The sequence below is a fragment of the Notothenia rossii genome (genome assembly GCF_949606895.1).
Source record: "Notothenia rossii genome assembly, chromosome: 5".
In the NCBI taxonomy this organism is placed as follows: domain Eukaryota; kingdom Metazoa; phylum Chordata; class Actinopteri; order Perciformes; family Nototheniidae; genus Notothenia; species Notothenia rossii.
This window is the reverse complement of record NC_136903.1, coordinates 62,619,637-62,640,395: the sequence shown is the minus strand read 5'-3', so window position 1 is coordinate 62,640,395 and position 20,759 is coordinate 62,619,637. Positions and strand designations below refer to the sequence as shown.

At 40.6% G+C, this 20,759-nt stretch overlaps 1 protein-coding gene and 1 long non-coding RNA gene across 5 annotated transcripts; one reads left to right on the top strand and one right to left on the bottom strand.

Annotated features, from left to right (window-relative positions):
* Positions 1-6: 6 nt before the first annotated feature.
* unm_sa1614 (un-named sa1614) lies at positions 7-19,846 on the bottom strand. Of its 4 annotated transcripts, none has more exons than XM_079685602.1 (28): positions 19,719-19,846; positions 16,710-16,782; positions 16,377-16,522; positions 15,140-15,214; positions 14,942-14,991; positions 14,186-14,315; positions 13,816-13,901; positions 13,644-13,719; positions 13,418-13,498; positions 13,100-13,197; positions 12,626-12,695; positions 12,418-12,505; positions 12,082-12,130; positions 11,816-11,988; positions 11,045-11,178; positions 9,675-9,766; positions 9,259-9,445; positions 9,084-9,169; positions 8,822-8,937; positions 8,400-8,467; positions 8,202-8,309; positions 5,972-6,311; positions 5,116-5,283; positions 4,664-4,727; positions 3,795-3,838; positions 3,013-3,164; positions 2,295-2,420; positions 7-1,493 (listed from the first exon to the last, which is right to left on the bottom strand). In XM_079685602.1, exons 1-28 carry the CDS (start codon positions 19,842-19,844, stop codon positions 1,419-1,421), a joined length of 3,081 nt encoding a protein of 1,026 aa, XP_079541728.1. In that variant the 5' UTR covers positions 19,845-19,846; the 3' UTR covers positions 7-1,418. The 4 variants fall into 4 exon arrangements, with proteins under 4 accessions (XP_079541728.1, XP_079541729.1, XP_079541730.1 ...); XM_079685603.1 differs by having other exon boundaries at positions 4,670-4,727; XM_079685604.1 differs by lacking the exon at positions 15,140-15,214.
* LOC307041987 lies at positions 14,323-19,862 on the top strand. Its single transcript, XR_013808962.1, has 3 exons — positions 14,323-14,561; positions 16,380-16,508; positions 19,728-19,862. It is a non-coding gene; the product is annotated as an uncharacterized lncRNA (long non-coding RNA).
* Positions 19,863-20,759: the final 897 nt, after the last annotated feature.

Genomic DNA, 20,759 nt, shown 5'->3' with positions numbered 1-20,759 from the left:
CCAGTACAAGATGTTGAATTTTTTTAATTGTTATCAGTAGATACCAAATAATAAATGTGGTTTTCATCATACATCAATCAATTCAATATTTTTCTCTGATGAAACGTCTTGTAACTTTACTGCAAATATGTTTTTCTTTAACACAATACTTTTTCTAGTTGTATGTGTTTTGACACTCTTGTGTTTTTTTTATCAGCATCGTTTCTGAAACTAGCACGTTTCTCATGATGGAAGAGTTAGGCTGTTGTAGCGCGTTTGCACCAGTCGACCACCTTATTAATGTGTATGTACTATTTACAAAAAAATGTGTCCATTAGCCTGAAAAATCTTATTTCAATGTGAAAAGATTGCATTTTATGAGAAACTGAGCAGATGTATTTTTGAAATGATATCAGTACCTGCTGTGCTTACTGAGGTGTTTGGAATCTTCAGACATCAAGAATCAGTCTCATTTCACTATCCCACAATCCTTTGTGCTCTGGTCACTTGTCAAGTGGAGGCCCTAGATCAATTTTAGACCCCTGCTCCCAGAACCGCCCTGGCCCTTGTCAGACCTGATAAGCCCTGCCCCTCGAAGGTGACAAAGCCTGAGACAGGACAGAAGAGCTGCACAGGATGAAAAACCATGGAGTGGTGCAGTGATACACTTTGTAAGCCCACCCAGAAGTTAGCATCGCAAGGGCTCCCGTGGCAAAAAGCCAATTGGATTTATCCAACCAACCTCTTTAAGACACATTTAAGTTTCAGACATTCAACAGTGGGGTGACGCATTTTATGTTGGAGAAATAAATGTGAAAACCTAATTAGTCTGTGCTAACCACTTGCCTTACTTCAGGTAGCTAACATAAAACACGTTAAAAACCCATTGAATTTGTGACGAGGGAACCTGAACTGTTAAAATGCTAACTCATTTCAGATGTTTAGAACTTATTCCTGCATCACTCCATGAATATATTAAAATAAGTAAATAACTTATTTATTTTGAAGTGTAGTACCTATGTGCTTAATACAAATAAATAAATAAATAATAGCACGGTCAACACTTGTCGCTGACCTGTTTGTGCGACATACAGATACGGATACATACATACAGATACATACAGATTCTTCACGGAACAGGTCAACTGTATTGTCTCCATGGCAACAAAAGCCGCTGGTTGCTGTGACAACATGAACTGTGCCTGGACCATTGGTCATCACAGGAAGCCGTCCGGTCCTGGGAGAAGCAGAGGGACACAATCCTGGGGTTCTGCTGCCTTGGTTCCCCTGGGTTCCAGGTTCTAGTTCTCTAGGCAGACTGGATCTGTACGGGTCCAGGTTCTGGTTCTCCAGGCTGACTGGATCTGTACGGGTCCAGGTTCTGGTTCTCCAGGCGGACTGGATCTATACGGGTCCAGTTTCTGTTGGTTTGGTCCAGGTCAGTCGGAGAGCAGCTGGACGAAGGAGGACGGGAACAAACCCCTCTGGTCCGGTTCTTCCTCTATGTAACCATGCTGCATATACATTCACACACGTGATTACAATTTGAACATGGACTCCATACAACAATGTTCATTTTGACACCAAATTTTGATTTCGTTTTACTCCTTAGATAACAAATATATTAGTTTTAGGCATTTTTGATTGGATTTGATTGGAATATAATCATATCAAAACAAACTAAGTAAGAAAAAAAAGCAATAACAGGAGAAATTAACACTTTTAAAGGTTTGGTCATTAAGTATTTTTCTTTGAAGAAATCTGAGCGTTTGCCATCTTTGTTGTGTACTTTACCATAGTGACATGTTGGGTGTTTCTCAATGTCGAGGAAGGCTGCTCCAGAGCCACTATTTCAAGCATACTACGTAATTGAGTGCCGCAGAAGGACTGTTCCAATGTCCAGCATACTTGGAATTCTACCGAGGCAGGCTTACTTCGTAGCGAGACATTTCGAGGCTGCACATATGTAGACTCCACGGTCTTAAAATCCCCACAATGCTTTGCGCACGGACCAGTTTCCAAATCTTTGGCGGAAATCGCGCTCCATTTAAGGCGGGGCTTCGCATATGACGCACACCTGCACACCTGTTAGCCTGATCCACAATTCTTCGTTTTCCGAGGCTAGGAAGGATTCTTGCCTCGCTTCTGAAGCAACTGACTCAGAAGACATGTGCTACCAAGCAAGCGTCCCCGACATAGAGAAACATTGAGAAATACCCGTTATGTCCATCAGGAGGCCAGTGGAAAAAGCACCTTCACAGTTGTAGAAGTAGGCCAATGGGAGTACCAATCAGAGTCGGGTTTCTGATACTTACCCACCAATCACTGTCCTCCTTGCCCAGGACCACCAGCACCTGACCCTCAAAGAAGCTCAGCTCATCGTGGTGGTCGGCCTGGCAGTCGTACAGCGCCTCCACCCGGCGGCTCGTCGCACCCCGAGGCTGGTGGAGGTAAGCAAAAAACACGATAATAATAAATATGAATTAAAATAAATGTTCATCATGATTGCTTAGGCATCAGTAGGAGGTGGAACCTTTGTCTTTCATTTGGGGCTGATCAGCTGTTGAGTGCGGTTTCTAAGGCACTGCTGGAGTGTTGCTATGTGGTTTCAATGGTGAATCTAACTGAGTCACATAATAGTAAAACCTATTTAAAAATTGTGTTTAGTTTTTAACCCTTTTTATATTGTAGTACTACTACAACATAAATAAAGGATTGGGCATCTTCTGCCACTACTGAGAACAGGCAATACAGACATAAACCTGTGTATAATCTTATAGTATTAAACTGATCAAAAAGTGAATAGATGCATATTAAATGTATAGAGTGCCTTCAATACAGAGTATTGGGACATCCAAGCACAGCGAATAATTGCTATGCAACTGTAGAAAAGACACTATGTTCAAAACATCAAGTTTCATTTTTCTTCTTTCTTCCCCATATGTAGCCCCCCAGGGGAACTCTTGATTATAAGTGCTTTGAAGGGAGTTTACGGTTATGAAGATTTAAGTAAATTGTTTTTGAAGATCTCACCAATGATCTGCGAGGAAGCGGCTGGGGGGCGGGGCGGTTGTCGTTCTCAAAGCTCTGAGAGCGGTGATTGGTGGGAGAGCCGTTGGGCGGGGCTTTCCTGGCAGGGTGCAGGAAGTGAGAGGAGCTACCGTCACTGTCCGCCCTCCGGAAACCTCCGAAAGAGAGAGAAAATGTCATTGTTAATATATCAATGAGGAACCGGAAGGTTTAGTTCTAACAGCAACTCTTTTTTTTTTACTTGTTAAATGTGTTCATATAAAAATTATAAAGCAATATACATAGCATTGAAATAAAAATAAAAACAGAGGAGAGAAGAGTAAGAAAATGTATGTTAGCTGGAAAATATAACTTGCTCATTGAATTAAAGTAGGACCGTTAACATTTTGTTTCCTTGCAAGAAATGCATTTTAAATCATAAAAATGTTTTCAGGACGACGTATTAAAATCTAGGCAATATAACTATAATGTCAAACCAGGAAAATCCACATTGGAAAAAATTGAATTAAATTATAAACAATTTGTGGATACAAAAAATTGCTGCAGCTTTAAAATAAAGTATTACAACAATAAAGCAAACAAAATACTATAATAATTACTTAAAGTAATGAATGTAAATATTATGTTTTACAGTCTAACCAGCAGTAGAGAAATTCCAGGAGCCAATACAAATGAAATCTCCTGTGCCGACACACACATAGCTACGTTCATCACAGTGACATATGATAGATCCACCAGACTGCAGACTAATACAACAGACGTGGATGTTTCCGAACAAGAAGTACCTCTCTCTGGACGTTCAGTCAGCGAGCTGAGAGGAGAAGATGGGCTGGAGAGAGAGAGAGAGAGAGAGAGAGAGAGAGAGAGAGAGAGAGAGAGAGAGAGAGAGAGAGAGAGAGAGAGAGAGAGAGAGAGAGAGAGATTATTTCAATCTGAACACGTCAACAACAACTGTAAATCTCCTTCAGTCCAGCAGGGGGCGGCACAGTCTCAGTTAAAAAAACCCTGATGAGGGAAAAACCTCTCACTATTTGTTTAATATTTTAATCATCAAAATTATAATTGAAATCTGATAGTAAAAAAAAGCATGCTTTTATACAGACTTTTTTACAAGATGTATGAAGCAATGTATACAAAGCATTAAATTGAAGGGGGACAAAGGAAAGAAGAATGAGAAAAATGTTGCTGTAATGCAAAATAAATAGATGAAGAGTGAACAATTAAAAACTTGAACATTTGAATTAAAGTAATCATTTTCAATATAAATCTGCAAGAAACAACATTTTTGAATAATTGTTTAATCTATGATATGCCTGGATTTTAACACATAATAGTAAAAATAGTAATAATAAAAATAATTGTACATGTAACCATGATATTTGAGATTTTGATGGTAATGTGAAAACTCATGGTGTTACATTCCTCTCATCGGCATGTCAAGTTCTAATGTTTTCATTTCAGTTGGATTAAAACTGGATCTTATTTAACACTACTCTTTTAGATTAAAACAAACTTAGACAGTTTAGCTCCTGTTCCAACAGGACATCATTTATTTTAAATATTCAATCAGATGCCTCACTCCCCCTTCTGTGTTTGTTGTAATGAAATGTACATTTAAGTTTAAATTCAGTGTCATTATGCCTCAGATACTCACACACACTTCTTAAAGGAGGAGTCTGGACCGCTGTAGATCCTCGGGCTGGTTGGCAACCCGTAATCTACACACACACACACACACACACACACACACACACACACACACACACACACACACACACACACACACACACACACACACACACACACACACACACACACACACACACACACACACACACACACAGAAACACACACACACACACACACACACACACACACATACCCACACACACCCACACACACACACACACACACACACAGAAACACACACACACACACACACACACACACACACACACAGAAACACACACACACACACACACACACACACACACACACACACACACACACACACACACAGAGAAACACACACACACACACACACAGTTAATTACACAGTATTACAGTAATTGGCAGACTAATTGCAGCCTTACTCTCGGATGATACCGTGCTTGCTGGACTCGGAGCAGCTCCTCTTGTGTCGGACGGCGATGGGAGGGGGGGGCGTTGACTTTCTATTTCCTGTCAGCGAGAAGAAGACCTCCCCCTCTTCCTCCTCTTCATCCCCAGCTCCTTCTCCCCCAGCGGGAGGGGGAGGGGGAGGAACATTGGGGGCTAGAGGACGGCACAACACATTTGATTAGGTTTTAGTATGAATCCTTCCCATTTTCTGATCTGATGTTTTAATTTGTGTTGATACACATTTAATACGTTGTTCATGTTTACCTATTTTTGTATATTGTTTGTATGTTATTATAATGAATTGACCATACAAGTAAATCCAACCTCCTCAAATAGTTTTAAATCAGGCCTTTATTTGCGTAGAAATCTTATTGTCAATAGTCAGCTTTAGCTACTTACTTTTTAGAATTATAAAAGAATACTACAAAATAATATATCATTAAATAAACACCAACATATATTTACAGGTTATGATATTTGGCAAGTGTATACAGCGTTATTAAAATTAGCTCCACTTTTATTAGCTGGGACACAATAATGTATCAATAATCATAATTCGGTAATTTTATATATATAATTCTGAAATGGGTAGTTACACTTAAAATATTCGTTTACTTTGGTTATTAAGTATATTTTGAATCCATAAATGTTGTTCTAATACGATATATAAATGTAGGACTTTAACTAGTACCAGAGTATTTGTACAATTTGGTTTTGCCACTAGTCACAAACAATAAAATGTGCATTGTTTTTCCATTCAAGTTGCAGATGAAGGAAGATAAGCTCCTGGAAAGATAACAACATATTAATAAAACTCAAAACATTCAGAGTCTGAGCTCACCTTTGACCCGGGGGGGCAGTGGAGGTGCAGGGGAGGACGGAGGAGGCGGAGGGGGGCTGGAGGCACAGCCAGAGGGCCGGCTGTGGAGCTCCATCGCCATGGCGAGCCTCCTGCCCACGCTCAGCAGACCTCCTCCGGACCCTCCAGACCCCCCAGACCCTCCGGACCCTCCCGCTCCTCCCCCTCCTCCCGCTCCTCCTGATCCTCCCGCTTCTCCAGAGGAAGGCGGGGGGATGGAGGAGGAGGCAGGCTGATTGAAGCTGAAGGCCCGGGAGGTGAAGGAGAAGGAGGAGGAGAAGGAGGAGGATGAGAAGGAGCGCTCCTTCTTCACAGGACCGTTCTGAAACAGAAGAGGAGGAGTGAAAAAAGTTCACATCGCTAAAAGAGCAACAAATTGATTAACCTCAATGTCAAGTCTGTACATAGTTTGGCAAATATGCTAAACATTAAAGACATATAAAATACATAAATATAAAAATACAAAAACTCTCCTCTGTCATGATGAAGATGATTGATCCAGTTTGTGGTGTCGACACATTTATGTTAAGTTAATTCATTTAGTTCAATCCTTTGTGTTTTGCCTTGTCTTGTGACTTCCTGTTTTATTTTGTAGTAACCTTTCCCTCTCGTTTCAGAGCCCTTCCTGCTCTTGTGTGTTTTCCCTCCAGTATGATTGTCAGCCTTAACCTGTTAACCCCTGAGCCTGTTTTTCAGGTTTCAGGCTCGAAAATGACATTCCCAGAACCAATGACTATAACTTTAGTTCTAAAAGGGTTAAATTAATAATCTTTTTTCTCAGAGCAAGAATAAACCTGTGAATTGGATGTAGAAGAGTCAGAATCAATATAGATGTTTTTATTTTAAAGTTAAAAAAAACAACCTATTACTTATAATAAAAACCACCCTTGGATGATGGGTTAGTAGACTAAAAGCTTTAGGAATCCAAACTCTACAACACCCATTGGTCGATGTTGGTGATTGACACCAATTTTGAACTGTTAGAGCCAATAGAATCGAGGGGGAGTTCCTAAATCCACCTACACGTTACCATTGAGGAGTGAGATTGATGCAGTTTGCCCAAACCGAAAGCTATGTTACGCTCTGAAAACTGAAAACTGAAAACTGAAAACTAGGCTTATTGCCATAAGTGTTATGATGGATTATCAGTAATCATTTCAAAGGGACACAGAGACATTGGATTAAACTTCAGCAGCGTTTATATGCGTTTTAACGCCCTTGAACACAACTTTTGATCAGAAAACAGCAAAGGTAAGACGTATTTGCCGTTTTGGCCCCGTAAAGTGAAGTTGTGTGTTGTCTTTGCTTGCTTTCGCTGCCGCGAGTTTTGGTCGCACAGTGATGATACTTATACCATTATAATCTGTAGAATCTCAGCTTTCACATGCTATCAGTTTGTCCAGATCCAATGAAGAATAACATATTTCTACTGTGAGTTATGTGCTAAGTACATTAGCACTCTTTCGCTCAGTGCTAATTCAGAGGCTCGGCGTTAGACTTTTGTTTTGTTTCGGTTCATATCGTCAGGTAGCTGAGTTTCTTCTCGTTAATTCGCTATGACACATTCATAGTAAATGTTAAGAAGCCCTCAGACGCTGTTTCTTGCAAGATGTTGCTTGTTGCCCCGGGGGCAGGGGCTCCCGGGCTTAACAGGTTAATTGTTGCCACCTGTTTCCCCTTACCTTGTGTATATATAGTCTGCGTCTCCCCTTGTCCTGTGCCAGTTCGTCTTGTCTCACCAAGTCTGCCAGTCATTCCTTGACCTTGTTAAGTATATTTTTGATAGACTCTTTGTGTTACGTTTTTGATAATCCAAGTAGATGTTTTGTTTAGCGTTTTTGATCTTATAGTTTCTGTGTTTTTGTCTTTTTATTAAATACTTTGTTAATCCTGACCTGTTTCTGGTGTCGTGCGTTTGGGTCCTCCTGAGCCTTGTGACATTCATAACAGTATTTTCTGTTTTGCTTGAATTGTAAGATCTCAGACTTTTCATTAAAATAACAAGCTTGGAGCTTTCAGACACTAAATCTTAAAACCATAATGCATCAAGAAATGGCAAATAATAGTATAAATAATAAAAAATAATATAATTTTAAGAACGATTAACCAATCTACTCTCAAGAAAATGCAGGGTAAGCTCTAGCAATAGACTATAATTATACAAAAAGAAAGAAAGAAAGAAGCAGTACAATGTGCTTGTTGCCATAGTTACCCTCTCTTCAAAGTCGTCGTCACTGTCGTAGAGGTCGTCATGACGAAGCCTCCACTCGTACTCCACGTTCACATGATGGTCGAATTTGTTGGACTGGGCCTGCTGCAGCTGCAAGGACACAACGCAGTTCAGATTTATAATATAAAGAGTAACGCTCAACAGCCACAAGTAGAGACATGCAGAGGAGCGACGCCTCACCAGCGCCTCACAGTGGCCGTGCTTCAACCTGCGGCTCACGTCCAGAGCGGTCTCCCCTAACTCGTTTTCTGTACACACACAAACAAATAAAATGTTACTGAGAAGTTCTCTGTCATGACTATCAACAGGAAAATGTGTGTGTGTGCTTCTACATTTGTGAGGACCAGTTGAGAGTAGAGATATTTTTTTAAGAAACTTAGATTTACATTAAATCAATTCCCCAATTAACAAAATGATCCTCACTTAAAAAAAATATTGAATGTCTCAAAAAAAAAATTAAATGTCCATGTTTTCTTAATATATCATCACTTTCTGTATCAGTTCTCACTTTGAAAACTTGTCCTCACTTTTCAATTTGTTTTCTGTTGGTCCTCACATGTACTGTGTACAAATATATATGTGTGTGTGTTTGTTTTCCTTACTGGTGTGTGTGTTGGCCCTGGCTCTCAGCAGCAGCCTCACACAGTCGCTCTTGTTGTGCAGGCAGCTGTAGTGCAGCGCTGTGTTTCCTGCGGATGTCTGTGTGTCCACATTTGAGCTGAAGACAAAAAACACACACACACATACACACACACACACACACACACACACACACACACACACACACACACAGGTGGACACATGTAAACATATGAACACACACTGAGAGGACACTACTCAAAATTGTCAGCAGAAATCCCTGACCAGTTCTGAGCTAAGAAGTCCAGGATGTGCAGGGACGTCCTGTCAGCCAATAGGACGGCGAGATGGAGCGCTGTCTCCCCTCTCTCCTGTTGGCATGGAAACCAATGCTGAGTTTATGTGAGTGTTGTGTGTTGGTTAGTTGAGTTTACCTGTGTGTTTATTGTTGTGTGTGTACCTGTATGTGTGCGTGCAGCGGCTGGCTCAGCTCGGTCCTCTGGGCGTGCAGCTGGATCAGACTGTAGATGTCGCAGCTCTTGGTCGCCTCCTGCAGGCCAAACCGCTGCGCTGCATTCGAGCAGTGGTTCCGCCTCACAAAATAACCGTCCTGATACTTTGACAGGATGAAGTCTTTACGCTCTCCCCTGCACACACACAACATGAATATACAGGTCAACTTTATCAAAATGATGTACATGGGTTTGTGTTTTTCATGAGGTGAAGCAATTATCATTTCAACATAAGACATGCCTTTATCAAAATTAAAGCAAAAAGAAAATTGTTTAATGTTAGTTGCTACACCTTATTAAAACTGTGACTATTATTTTAATTCATTCCCACTGATTCTCAGTGTGTGTGTGATGTGTGTCTTACATGTGGCTCTCCTGGGACGGCTTCATTGATGGACTCAGTAGGTTTGCCTCCAGTATTTCATTAAAACCAGAGTTACCAACATTCCTGGCCAACTGAAAGAAAGTGGAAATATATAATTGCATCACCAACAGAATACCTTTAATAACATTAAAGCCTTGGTTCTGAGAAAACAATGTTTTGAGTTTGTAAATGTTCAGGGGATGCAATTGTTTTTTCTGGTTTGCTTTTTTGTTTGTCTTCCCTTTTTGGAAGTTTATATAATTTTAGTTGAATTTTATATTGTCAACAATATAAGACATTTATGAGGAAAAAAACCAACGGTGGACATGTCAACTATACGGAACCCCTAAAGGGACATGGAATATAAAAATTAAAAAACAGAGAGAGAAAAAAAAGTCAGGATAACGGGTTTGTATCTTGTGCGCACGAGAAAGTTTTGCGTGCACACAAGATACTTTCTTGTGAGCACAGGAGACAACCATTTCATTGCAGACTTTTATGTTTACGTGGGGAAATGACAGTGCATACATTATTTGAGATATATTTCGTACTCAGACTTCACTTTAAGGACATTTCAGCCAGGGGTGTGTGGTCACTCCAGGAGGCAGCGGGACGTGTAACTCAGAGAAGAGCAGCACCAGCGCTAGTGAACTGTCAACGGGGGGAGCCTCGCTGCGGGGAAAAGTCCGCCACTGGCTCTGTGACTGTGTGTGTGTGTGTTCTGAGTGTTTTTTCCCCTTTAAAACAGCTGCGGGCAGCAGGTTCTCTGAGAGTCAAGGACATTAATTTGTTGATCAAAGCAGACTGGTGTACACACTCTCCTGTTTTGCCAATCCGGTGCTTAAATAAATAGCTCTACACCCCTGGCCGAAATGTCCATACAATGAAGTCTGAGTTCGAAATATATCTCAAATAATGTATGCACTGTCATTTCCCCACGTAAACATAGGCTAACAGTCTGCAGTGAAATGGTTGTCTCCTGTGTGTTCCACTTCCTCCTGGTGCATTGGTAACTTTCTCAACAAAAAAAAATAAAGTTAACGGGTTAAGATAACGGGTTTGTTTCTCGTGCGCACGAGTTAGTATCTGGTGCGCACGAGATACAAACCCGTTATCCTGACTTTTTTTTTCTCTCTCTGTTTTTTTCTTTTTTTCTTCCATGTCCCTTTAGGGGCTCCGTACAACTTCCATAGCATTTAATGAAGAAATATACAATCATACAGGTTTAAATCATGTTGTGTGTGTTGTAACAGCTAAAGATGATGGATTTACAGAAGAATGAGGTTTGATGTACTGTATGTCTAACTCAACACCTAACTTCAGGATGGATTATTGTTGGATTAGCTTGTTAGCTAACAGTTTGGACGTACCAGAAGGTCTGAGGTCCCCAGACTGTCCAGACTCAGAGACTGGATCCTGGAGACGTGGACCCCCATCTCCCTGTGGATCCCCGAACACTCGATGCAGGTCAGGATGCCCAGGTTGGTGGAGAGCCATCCAGGATCTAAAGAGACAGGAGATTAGATGTTGTCGCCATTGTTAAATATATCATATCCTTTTTTTCTGAAATCTAATTAGCGCTGCATCTAACAATTATTTTCAACATTGTAGAATCTACCATTTATTTATTTGATTAATTGAAGTGAAAAATGCAATTAGGAAAAGAAAGGAAACAATAACAGAGCACAAAAAAGTGGAGACCCTTTAAATAGTGCTACAGTACAGTGTTTATGTTATGCATGCTTAAAATATGGGAATTTATCTTTTTCAGTAGCTTTTACTGATTCATTATTATGTCTAGTCTCCATGTATTCCATTTATTGTATGTTTATCATGTGTGTTTCTACATTATTTTCCAAAAGTGAAAGCATTCCAACCCTGTTTTCATGCTCAGTATATGTATTTTAATCCTTTTTGCAAAGCATTTTGTGCTGCTATTCTTGAATGAAAGGTGTCATACAAATACGGTTTTACTATTATGGATTATTTTGGGTTTTCTTTAAACAGCTTACAAACAGGAAACAAAAACACAAACTTGCTTTGTAATGGTAATTAAACAAAGGGCTTATGCTTTACTCAATTGACAGGGCATGTTTAACTTTAGAAATGGTATTGTACTGATACATTGATAGATAGATAACCTGGAGCTCCGCAGTCACAGCAGTTGTTGTTTCCGGGCATCCGCCGGATGTCTTCAGTTATGGCTCGGGTCAGATCCTCTACGCTGCTCTCCCCTCCTCCCCCCCCTTTAAAGCCCCCTTCCAGGGCCGCACTCAGAGCATCCTGCTTACTGTTACTGAGCACCGAGATCCAGCTGCACACACAACACACAACATTTAAAACTTGTTAACGATATTTATCATACATACCGGATGAAGCCATGTGTCAAACTTTATTTTTGACTCACGCCACACACTCAGCGTCCTCCTCTGCCATGAAATGGTAGGTCCGATTATCTGGAAGAAAAAGGTTATATATTATGAAATCAAACACATAATTGTGTTATGTGCATGTACACCACAGCCAATAACAATTCTGGTTTATGATAGTTCTGGTGTGTGTGTGTGTGTGTGTGTGTGTGTGTGTGTGTGTGTGTGTGTGTGTGTGTGTGTGTGTGTGTGTGTGTGTGTGTGTGTGTGTGTGTGTGTGTGTATGTGTGTGTGTGTGCGTGCGTGCGTGTGTGAGTGCGTGCGTGCGTGTGTGTGTGTGGGTGTGTGTGAGTGTGTGATTGCATGTGTCTTACGGGAGATGAGGTCAAAGCATTTCTTGTCCTCCACACTGGGTTTGACCTGACAGGTGAGCAGGTTTAGTCTGGTAGGAGATTTATTGGGCTGAGAGAGAGAAAGAGGATGTGATCACTTTGATAACCAACCTCAAGAGTTCAAATGTATAATCACACAAACACACTTACACACACACTTACACACACACTTACACACAGACAAACTCACAGTGGCGTGTGCGATGGTCAGGTAACAGTTGTGAACTGAACATTTCCTCTTCTGCCACATTTTTCTCAAGCTGAAACACAAAGACACACAGGATTGGTCCGACCATTATTAGTACGTACAGTATACTGATGGTCCGTGTATTGCGCCTGTTTTGAATGATTTTATTAAAATTAATGTATTTATAAATATGTATACATGTGCATTTTCCTGTAATAAATAAATGAGCAAAACGAGCTATGACTTCCAATACTTTAGTATTGTTACAGCCTAAGTTTGAAGCTTGAATCATTTTAACATTTTATCCCTGATCTTTATTTTATTTTATGTATTTATTAATAAACTTATTTACATTGTATTATTTTATTGTTCCAAGTACAGAAGTGTATTTATTGTGGTTTTCATTTTCATTTCATATATATAGCATAGCTGGATGTGTGTTTGTATGAAGGGTGTGTTTGAATTACAAATGTTTACCCGTCACTCTTCTTGTAGAGGAATCCTGCCCTCTCTGTTCCGTACTGTTTGTCTCCGAGCAGCTGATGCATGCTGTACACCTGCTTAGGTAAAGAGTCCTACAAACACACACACACACACACACACACACACACACACACACACACACACACACACACACACACACACACACACACACACACACACACACACACACACACACACACACACACACACACACACACACACACACACACACACACACACACACACACACACATATTAACCACCTGTTGAACATTATTATAGTGTTACCACATCAGTGTTTGTGTCTCAGACCTGCTCTAAGTTGACGGCCGGCCTCAGCTGATCTCTGAGGGTCACCAGCTGTTTCTTCTCCTCCTCCTGACGCTGCTTCACCTGCACACACACAACAGATCACCTGAGCCAAATTCATCTTAGTTTACCCTAAAAACCTTGATTTATGTACAGAAATAATCAAATCAAGCAGACATGTTATTTGCATACTTTGACTCCAAATGATAAACTCAATATACGTGTATACCGTGATAAGGACTCCATTCAACTCCTCCATGTACTGCTTCAACTTCTGAGTGGTTGAAACACACTCCTGCAGGAAGCTACACACACAGATACAGAACAAACGGACAGGTTTAGAACACGTACGTGGGTGTGCATGCATGTGTGTGTGTGCGCGCGCGTGTGTGTGTTCTTACTTATTGTGGCTGTGGTAGTGTTTGATAAGGTTCTGCAGAAGGTCGACGCCTCTCTTCGTCTTTATCTCGTTGACCTTAATCAGATACTAACAGAGAGAGAGAGAAAGATGAGTGTTTTTATTTGGCAGAGAGATGGCTGACCATTTTTAGAGTAGAAAAGTAAAAAGGATGAAAGGAGAAGGAGGAAGAAGGCAAGGATGAGAAGGAGTAGAAGAAGAAGAGAAAAGGAAGCAGAGATTATAGTAGAAAGACAAAAGGGTTGGGTAGATGAGAAGTAGGAAGAGGAAGAAGAAGAAGAAGAAACAACAACAACAAAGCACAAGGAGGTGAAGGAGGAGGCGGGGTCAAAGATGGAGGCGGAGTCACTGACCTCACACATGCTCAGTTGGAAGGAGCGTCTCTCCTTCTCGAGCTCCTCTGCGATCTCTCCTCCGCTGACCTCGTTCCTCACCATCCCATACTGACGAGCCAGCTCCCTCTTCTCCTTCTCCACCTGCTTACTGCGCACACACACACACACACACACACACACACACACACACACACACACACACACACACACACACACACACACACACACACACACACACACACACACACACACACACACACACACACACACACACACACACACACACACACACACACACACACACACACACACACACACACACACACACACACACACACACACACACACACACACACACACACACTGTTGCCAGATCCCAAATGTGCGACTGCAGGTAAGATACCATTACTATTCTTAAGGAAGTTCAACAGAAATGAACTCTTGTCCACTCTTGTCCAAATATTTGCCTCTTTGCTCACGTAGAACGAGTGGAACGTGAGGTGTGTCTTTAATGCTTTATTCATCCACTATTTACGTCTGTCTGTTTTTAAATAGGTCATTTTTGTAATAGAAATATATTCTGACCCCAGAATTAGGATCCTTAACACAGGACTATCCACATCAAGATGCTTGATCAGGTTTCTCTAAACCTCGTAACAAGCTTAACAAGGTTTCTGAAACCGTAGCAGTGATGTTAACTGTCTCAAAACTAAAAAAACAGACTAAGCATTTAAACCCTTTTGGTGTTCTTCATTTTGTTTTGTCATCACTCACAATCTGCTCTCATAGTCCCTCCACGCTTTGTCAAAAGGTTTCTTCAGATCCTACAAAGAGACAGAAGAGGAGACAGGATGTTTGAGAGGAGGCTTTAAACATTTCAGTTAGGAAGCAGCGTCCTGAGGTGAAGAAGTCATCACGAAACTGTTGAAAGGTTTTTTCAGTCAAGTGATATGTACATTAAAAAGTTCTCACCCCCTTCACCTCCCTCAGGTCTCCTTTAACCAGAGAGTCCAGGAAGAAGTTGATGTTGTGGAGCATGCTCTTTAACTGCACACCAAAACACAAAATTACATTTAAAGTAACTTCCCCTGTCAACAAAAATAAAAACATGCTAGACAGACCTTGGTAATAAAAGATAACTCCCGGCATGTTGTTAATTGAAAGGTAATATAGAGTGGTTAGGAGACAAACAACCAGTTAGATTTTAAACAGATGTTTCTCAATGGAGTATTGAATGGACCAGGTAAAAACTCATTGACAAATTGGGATCAAAATAGTTTTGAATCAGATGTTTTTCCAATTGACGTTCGGGAAGGACCAGAACCAAATACCTTTGAAGAGGGTCAATATTTCCACTTTGATTTTGAATGACTTTCCAAAGTTAAGTAATTAGGTGTTTGAATTGGTGGATTTTCCAGGGAAGTCTCCATGGGACTGGAAGGAAACAGCTGGTGTTTATGTGTAATCAGAGGTTATTCCAATAGAAATTGGAATGTAGCCATTAAGAGCCCATTGGCTTTAATAGTGGGCTTTAATGTAGTATTGAATAGACAATGAAGGGTTAATCAAAGGTTTTTTAAACAAGGAATAGACTAGCTAAAAGACCACTGATCATTGATAAAAATGTCCAAATCAAATGTTTGAATCCAACTATTTTTAACAATGGGTATACCCAATATAGGATGGAAATGAGCAATTAAGAGTTTTTTAGTTAAAAAGGGCTGATCCATGCCAGACTCCTTTGAGAAAACATCCAACTAAAACCTTCTGATTGGATCTTAAATTAGGAGCTCTTAAGCTCTTAAGAATTGTTTAGGGAGGGAATCTTTGTTTGTGAGTCTACCTTTGGGGGAAAAAACCCATTACCTGCTTTTTTGGTAATACCTCCTTTATCTAAATGGAAAACATTGTGTTCTGACGATCATAATAATCGAGCAAAACAAGCCTGGGTTTTTTAGCTTTAGATACTGTCTGGTAAATTGGATTCCTTCTTCTCTTGTTGGATAATGCAACAGGTATGTTGTTTTCTAAGTAAATTGTGTTTGGGCATACATTGAAATGCCAGTAAGTGTAATCCTTTGTTGTGGGGGTTTAATTACAAGCCAAATTGTGAGACTATCCTCTTTTAGCCAACCAAGCGTACCACAGAAGCTCCAGGACTACACTTGCTTCTTAGTTTATTCTTAGTGTATAACGTTTTATATCTTACCAGGTTCTTCATGGGAGAGAGGAGGTCTTTAGAGAAGTCGGCCAGACGGCAGAAAGCTGATCCGACCTCCGTCTCTCCGTTTGAGTGACAGTTCACCGACAGCTTCTCCATCGAGTTAATGTACTGCTCCAGGTGAGAGACATGGTCTGCAGAGAGAGGGTGTTAGTGCAGGAGGTAACAGGTGTGTGTGTGTGTGTGTGTGTGTGTGTGTGTGTGTGTGTGTGTGTGTGTGTGTGTGTGTGTGTGTGTGTGTGTGTGTGTGTGTGTGTGTGTGTGTGTGTGTGTGTGTGTGTGTGTGTGCGTGTGCGTGTGCGTGTGCGTGCGTGCGTGTACCTTGTCCTGAGGCATATTTGGCTTTAGCAGCTTTCTTCATCTTCTGCAACACCAAGCGGTCACTGTCCAAAACCTGAACACACATACACACGTACATGAATATTTAACAGTTTCATACATTCATGTTTTAATCAAAATCTGCTGAACGTGTGTTTGTGTGTATGTGTATGTATGTGTTCATGTAGAAGCCCTAATTCACCTGCTGACTCAAAACACACACACACACACACACACACACACACACACACAAACATACACACACACACACACACACGCACACACACACACACACACACACACACACACACACACACACACACACACACAAAGAGGACAAGCTTTGTTCTCCGACACAGGCAGCTGCATCCCTGCGTTACACCAAGAGCTCTGTCTTTCTGCGTGAACCAGACTACACACACACCTATTTCACACGGGAGATTTTGCCTTGTCATGGTAGGAAAAAGCAAAGGACAAGTATTGCAGTAAGCCGTGACAGTGTGACAATGAGACGATATTACATTTACCAGGGAATAGCATGACCTGAAGCAGCTACATGGGATCTAGCAATCATTAGTTACAAATAAACAATCTGGATTGTTTTATGATGTTAACGTCATCTGTGCATCAATGAGATGATTTCATTTCATTTTAGGTATTTCATTCACAGGATTAGAAAGCTCTGTGTGGTTTATCCATAAACCGTTTTTAAAGGGATAGTTCACCCCGAAATGCAAACAAATGCATATTCTGTCCCACACACTCCCACAGGGATGTTAGCCTTTGCAGAACATCTAAATGCACAAAAGCCTAGGCTATACAACACACTACAGGAATGGGAAAACACCAAAACAAGGCCTCTTTAGGAACATATCAAGGATCAAAGGACTTATTTCTCAATAAGATTTGAAAAAAACTTGTTCATGCATTTCTTTTCTCCCTAAAAATAAATCAATTAGACAGCTGCTGCTTGAGTCCTTGCTAACACCAATAATGTGGATCACATCACTCTGAGGACTTCACTGGCTTCCTCTCTGTGAAATAATTTATTTTAAAAATACTGCTACCAGTTTACCAAGCACTGCAGGGCCGAAATAGATGTCAGATCTTCTGCTACATTACAAAGCACTCTCGTGTCTACCTTCTGTCCCCAGAGTCAATACTAATATAGCGTCAGTTTGTTATGCTCCATATATCTGGAAGAAGCTCAGCTCTGCTCCAACTCTCCCATTTGTTTACTCAAGGCTAGAGACTCTTTGTTTACAGCTGCCTTTTACTCTATAAAAGTTATTCATTTCTTACAACGCACTGTAACTATTATTGTTGTGATTCGAATTTTGGAATCTTACTACACCATAAACATAAGCAAAGAATAACAATATTGTCTTGATATTTCCAGAACAAGAGAAAAATCCTGTCTATCATATTCTCATTTATTTTTTTATATTGTGCATGACACTAATATTTGGTATTTTAATATAAATTGTTGTCGATATACCAGTATATAACAACATACATTTAGGCTCTTTAATGACTGCTCTTATTGTATTTGAATAAAGCCCTTTTGAATTGCCTTGATGCTGAAAAAAGCTATACAAATACAATTGCCATTCCCTTTTAGTGTCATTCTTCTTCTTTTTTAAAGCAAATTGTAATTCCCAACTTTCTATGCTCCCATGAATGCAGCATCAACATGCGGATTAGCAGATGATCTGATATCCTCATTAATAACCATCTCTCTGGCTCCTCCTCATTACCATTAAATACAAAGACAATGAATACTAATGAGGGATAATCTGTTTCCGTGGTTACCTGTGCCAACACTGTTGGGGGTAAGAAAAAAAAGCGGGGAGGCAGTTGTAGGTTCTTCTTTTTTTTTAGGGCAGTCGAGGATCAAAAGTCTTCGGGTCAATGACTCCACTGACCAATTGTGTGTGTGTGTGTGTGTGTGAGTGTGAGTGTGAGTGTGTGTGTGTGTGTGTGTGTGTGTGTGTGTGTGTGTGTGTGTGTGTGTGTGTGTGTGTGTGTGTGTGTGTGTGTGTGTGTGTGTGTGTGTGTGTGTGTGTGTGTGTGTGTGTGTGTGTGTGTGTGTGTGTGTGTGTGTGTGTGTGTGTGTGTGTGTGTGTAAGTGCGTGATTGTGTGTGTGTGCAACTATTTAAATGATGGATTCATTGTTGAACTATTCAGAAAAACAAGAAATCTGAGGAAGTGAGCTTGGAGTCTGCAAGGCCGGATTAAAGTGAGAGGAGCCCCCCTGAGGCAAAACATTAGCCATGAACATGTCAACCATGAAACAGTTCTTACTGGCCAAACATTCACACAGCGACTCAAACCTGGTCAAACTAACTTCTAGACCTGTGAGGATATTCATTAACTTTCTTCTATCATGCTTTTGTTTTCTGGATCAGATATTGTAGGAAATCAATTAAAATACAGTTAAAAGTATTAACGTTTGTTTTGGTCATTGCAGTTTGGGGATTTCCTTTAATTATGCAACTGTTTATTTCAGAGTTTTAGGTTATCTTTAAACATGTTGATTGTTGTTTTTTTGGGAGCTGTTATATTTGTGTTTTATATTCAAAAGAAGATGAAATTATTTAGAGAAACTAAATATTTTTTGATAAATTCAAATAAGATAAATCCAAATATTACATATAAAACATATACGTACGAGTTCTCCTTTGCAGAAACTGTGTACAGTTAGCACATCTTCTTTTTTTAATATATATATTTTTTTAATGTTTCCTATATTGCGTTCAATTGTGTGTACTACTCATGACGCTACAAATTGACCGGCAGTGACAAAAACGTGACGTTTTCAAATTGAATTATAAAAATGAATTAATTCAAATGTTTAGTTTTGTGAGTATGCAAACTGTACATAAACAGAAATGTAATTGATGATAACAAATCAGCAGAATATTAACTACATTTTAAGAGACTTGATAATTTGCAGCAGTGTTGATTTTAATCTATAAATGTGTGCACATTTTGCACAAAAATGTACTGACCTCCTCCAGCAGGTAGACGGTGTTCCTGCAGCTGATCATCTTGGAGGTGAAGGAGGAGGTGGTGGGGGAGCTCCAGTCCTCCTGGACCTCCTGCACGAAGTCTGAAACCGACACGCACTCCGGCATGGTGCTGCTGAGCCCGGGACACACCGGGAACACCCGGGCCTCTCAAGTCCGGGACTGGCGGATCAATTCCACACAAAAGACCCGTGGAACCAGGAGAAAACCTGTTATTATAAATAATCAAATAATGTGAATTAAAAAACCCACTGTGCAAAGGCGAAATAATCCCATTAGTGATGATCCCACAGTCCCGTAAAGAACGATTAGCATTAAGAAGCTGATGTAAAATCGGTAATTAAAGACCTGATCCGGTGCTTCCTTCCTCAGTGTGACTTCACCGCAGCATCAGCCTCCTCTTCCTCCAGACAAAAGGAGATCAGATCCAGCAGCACATAAACATTAACAGCAGATTCCGCAGAAAAGCGATGACATTAAAAACAGTCCCGGGTCATAAGAGTGTTAAACCCAACGATGTTTCCCCTGTAGAGCCGCTTTATCCAGGGATGAACCCATGAAACCCGCCCGGGTCTCTCAGTGTGTGAACCAGCTGACAAAGAGCGGAGCAGCTGAGAGGAGAAGCGGAACCCTGTGCACCGGGAGCGGGTTCACAGGAGGGAATCAAACCGATGTCTTTTCTCCGCTCCTGTAACAGCTTTATGTCTTTTCATCATCAGCTGATTTCTTTTCCTGCTTTTTTTCCTCTTTATTCAAACCGCATGGAGAGAGGCGCGTTCACGTTTAGCAACGCTGGCGGGGCTCTTTGCCGCGGGAGCGCGCAGTGCTGACCGAGCACAGAGGTAAACCCCATTACATCAGTGTGTTGTCAACTCATTCATTATTCATGTGAACCTGCTGAAAAACACATTTCTACTATAATAGGAAAATCGAGGCTGTTATTGAAATCTGTCTATTTATAAAAAAAATATATATATATATATTTAACCAAAAAAGGAAAATAACAAACAAATACATAAAAAA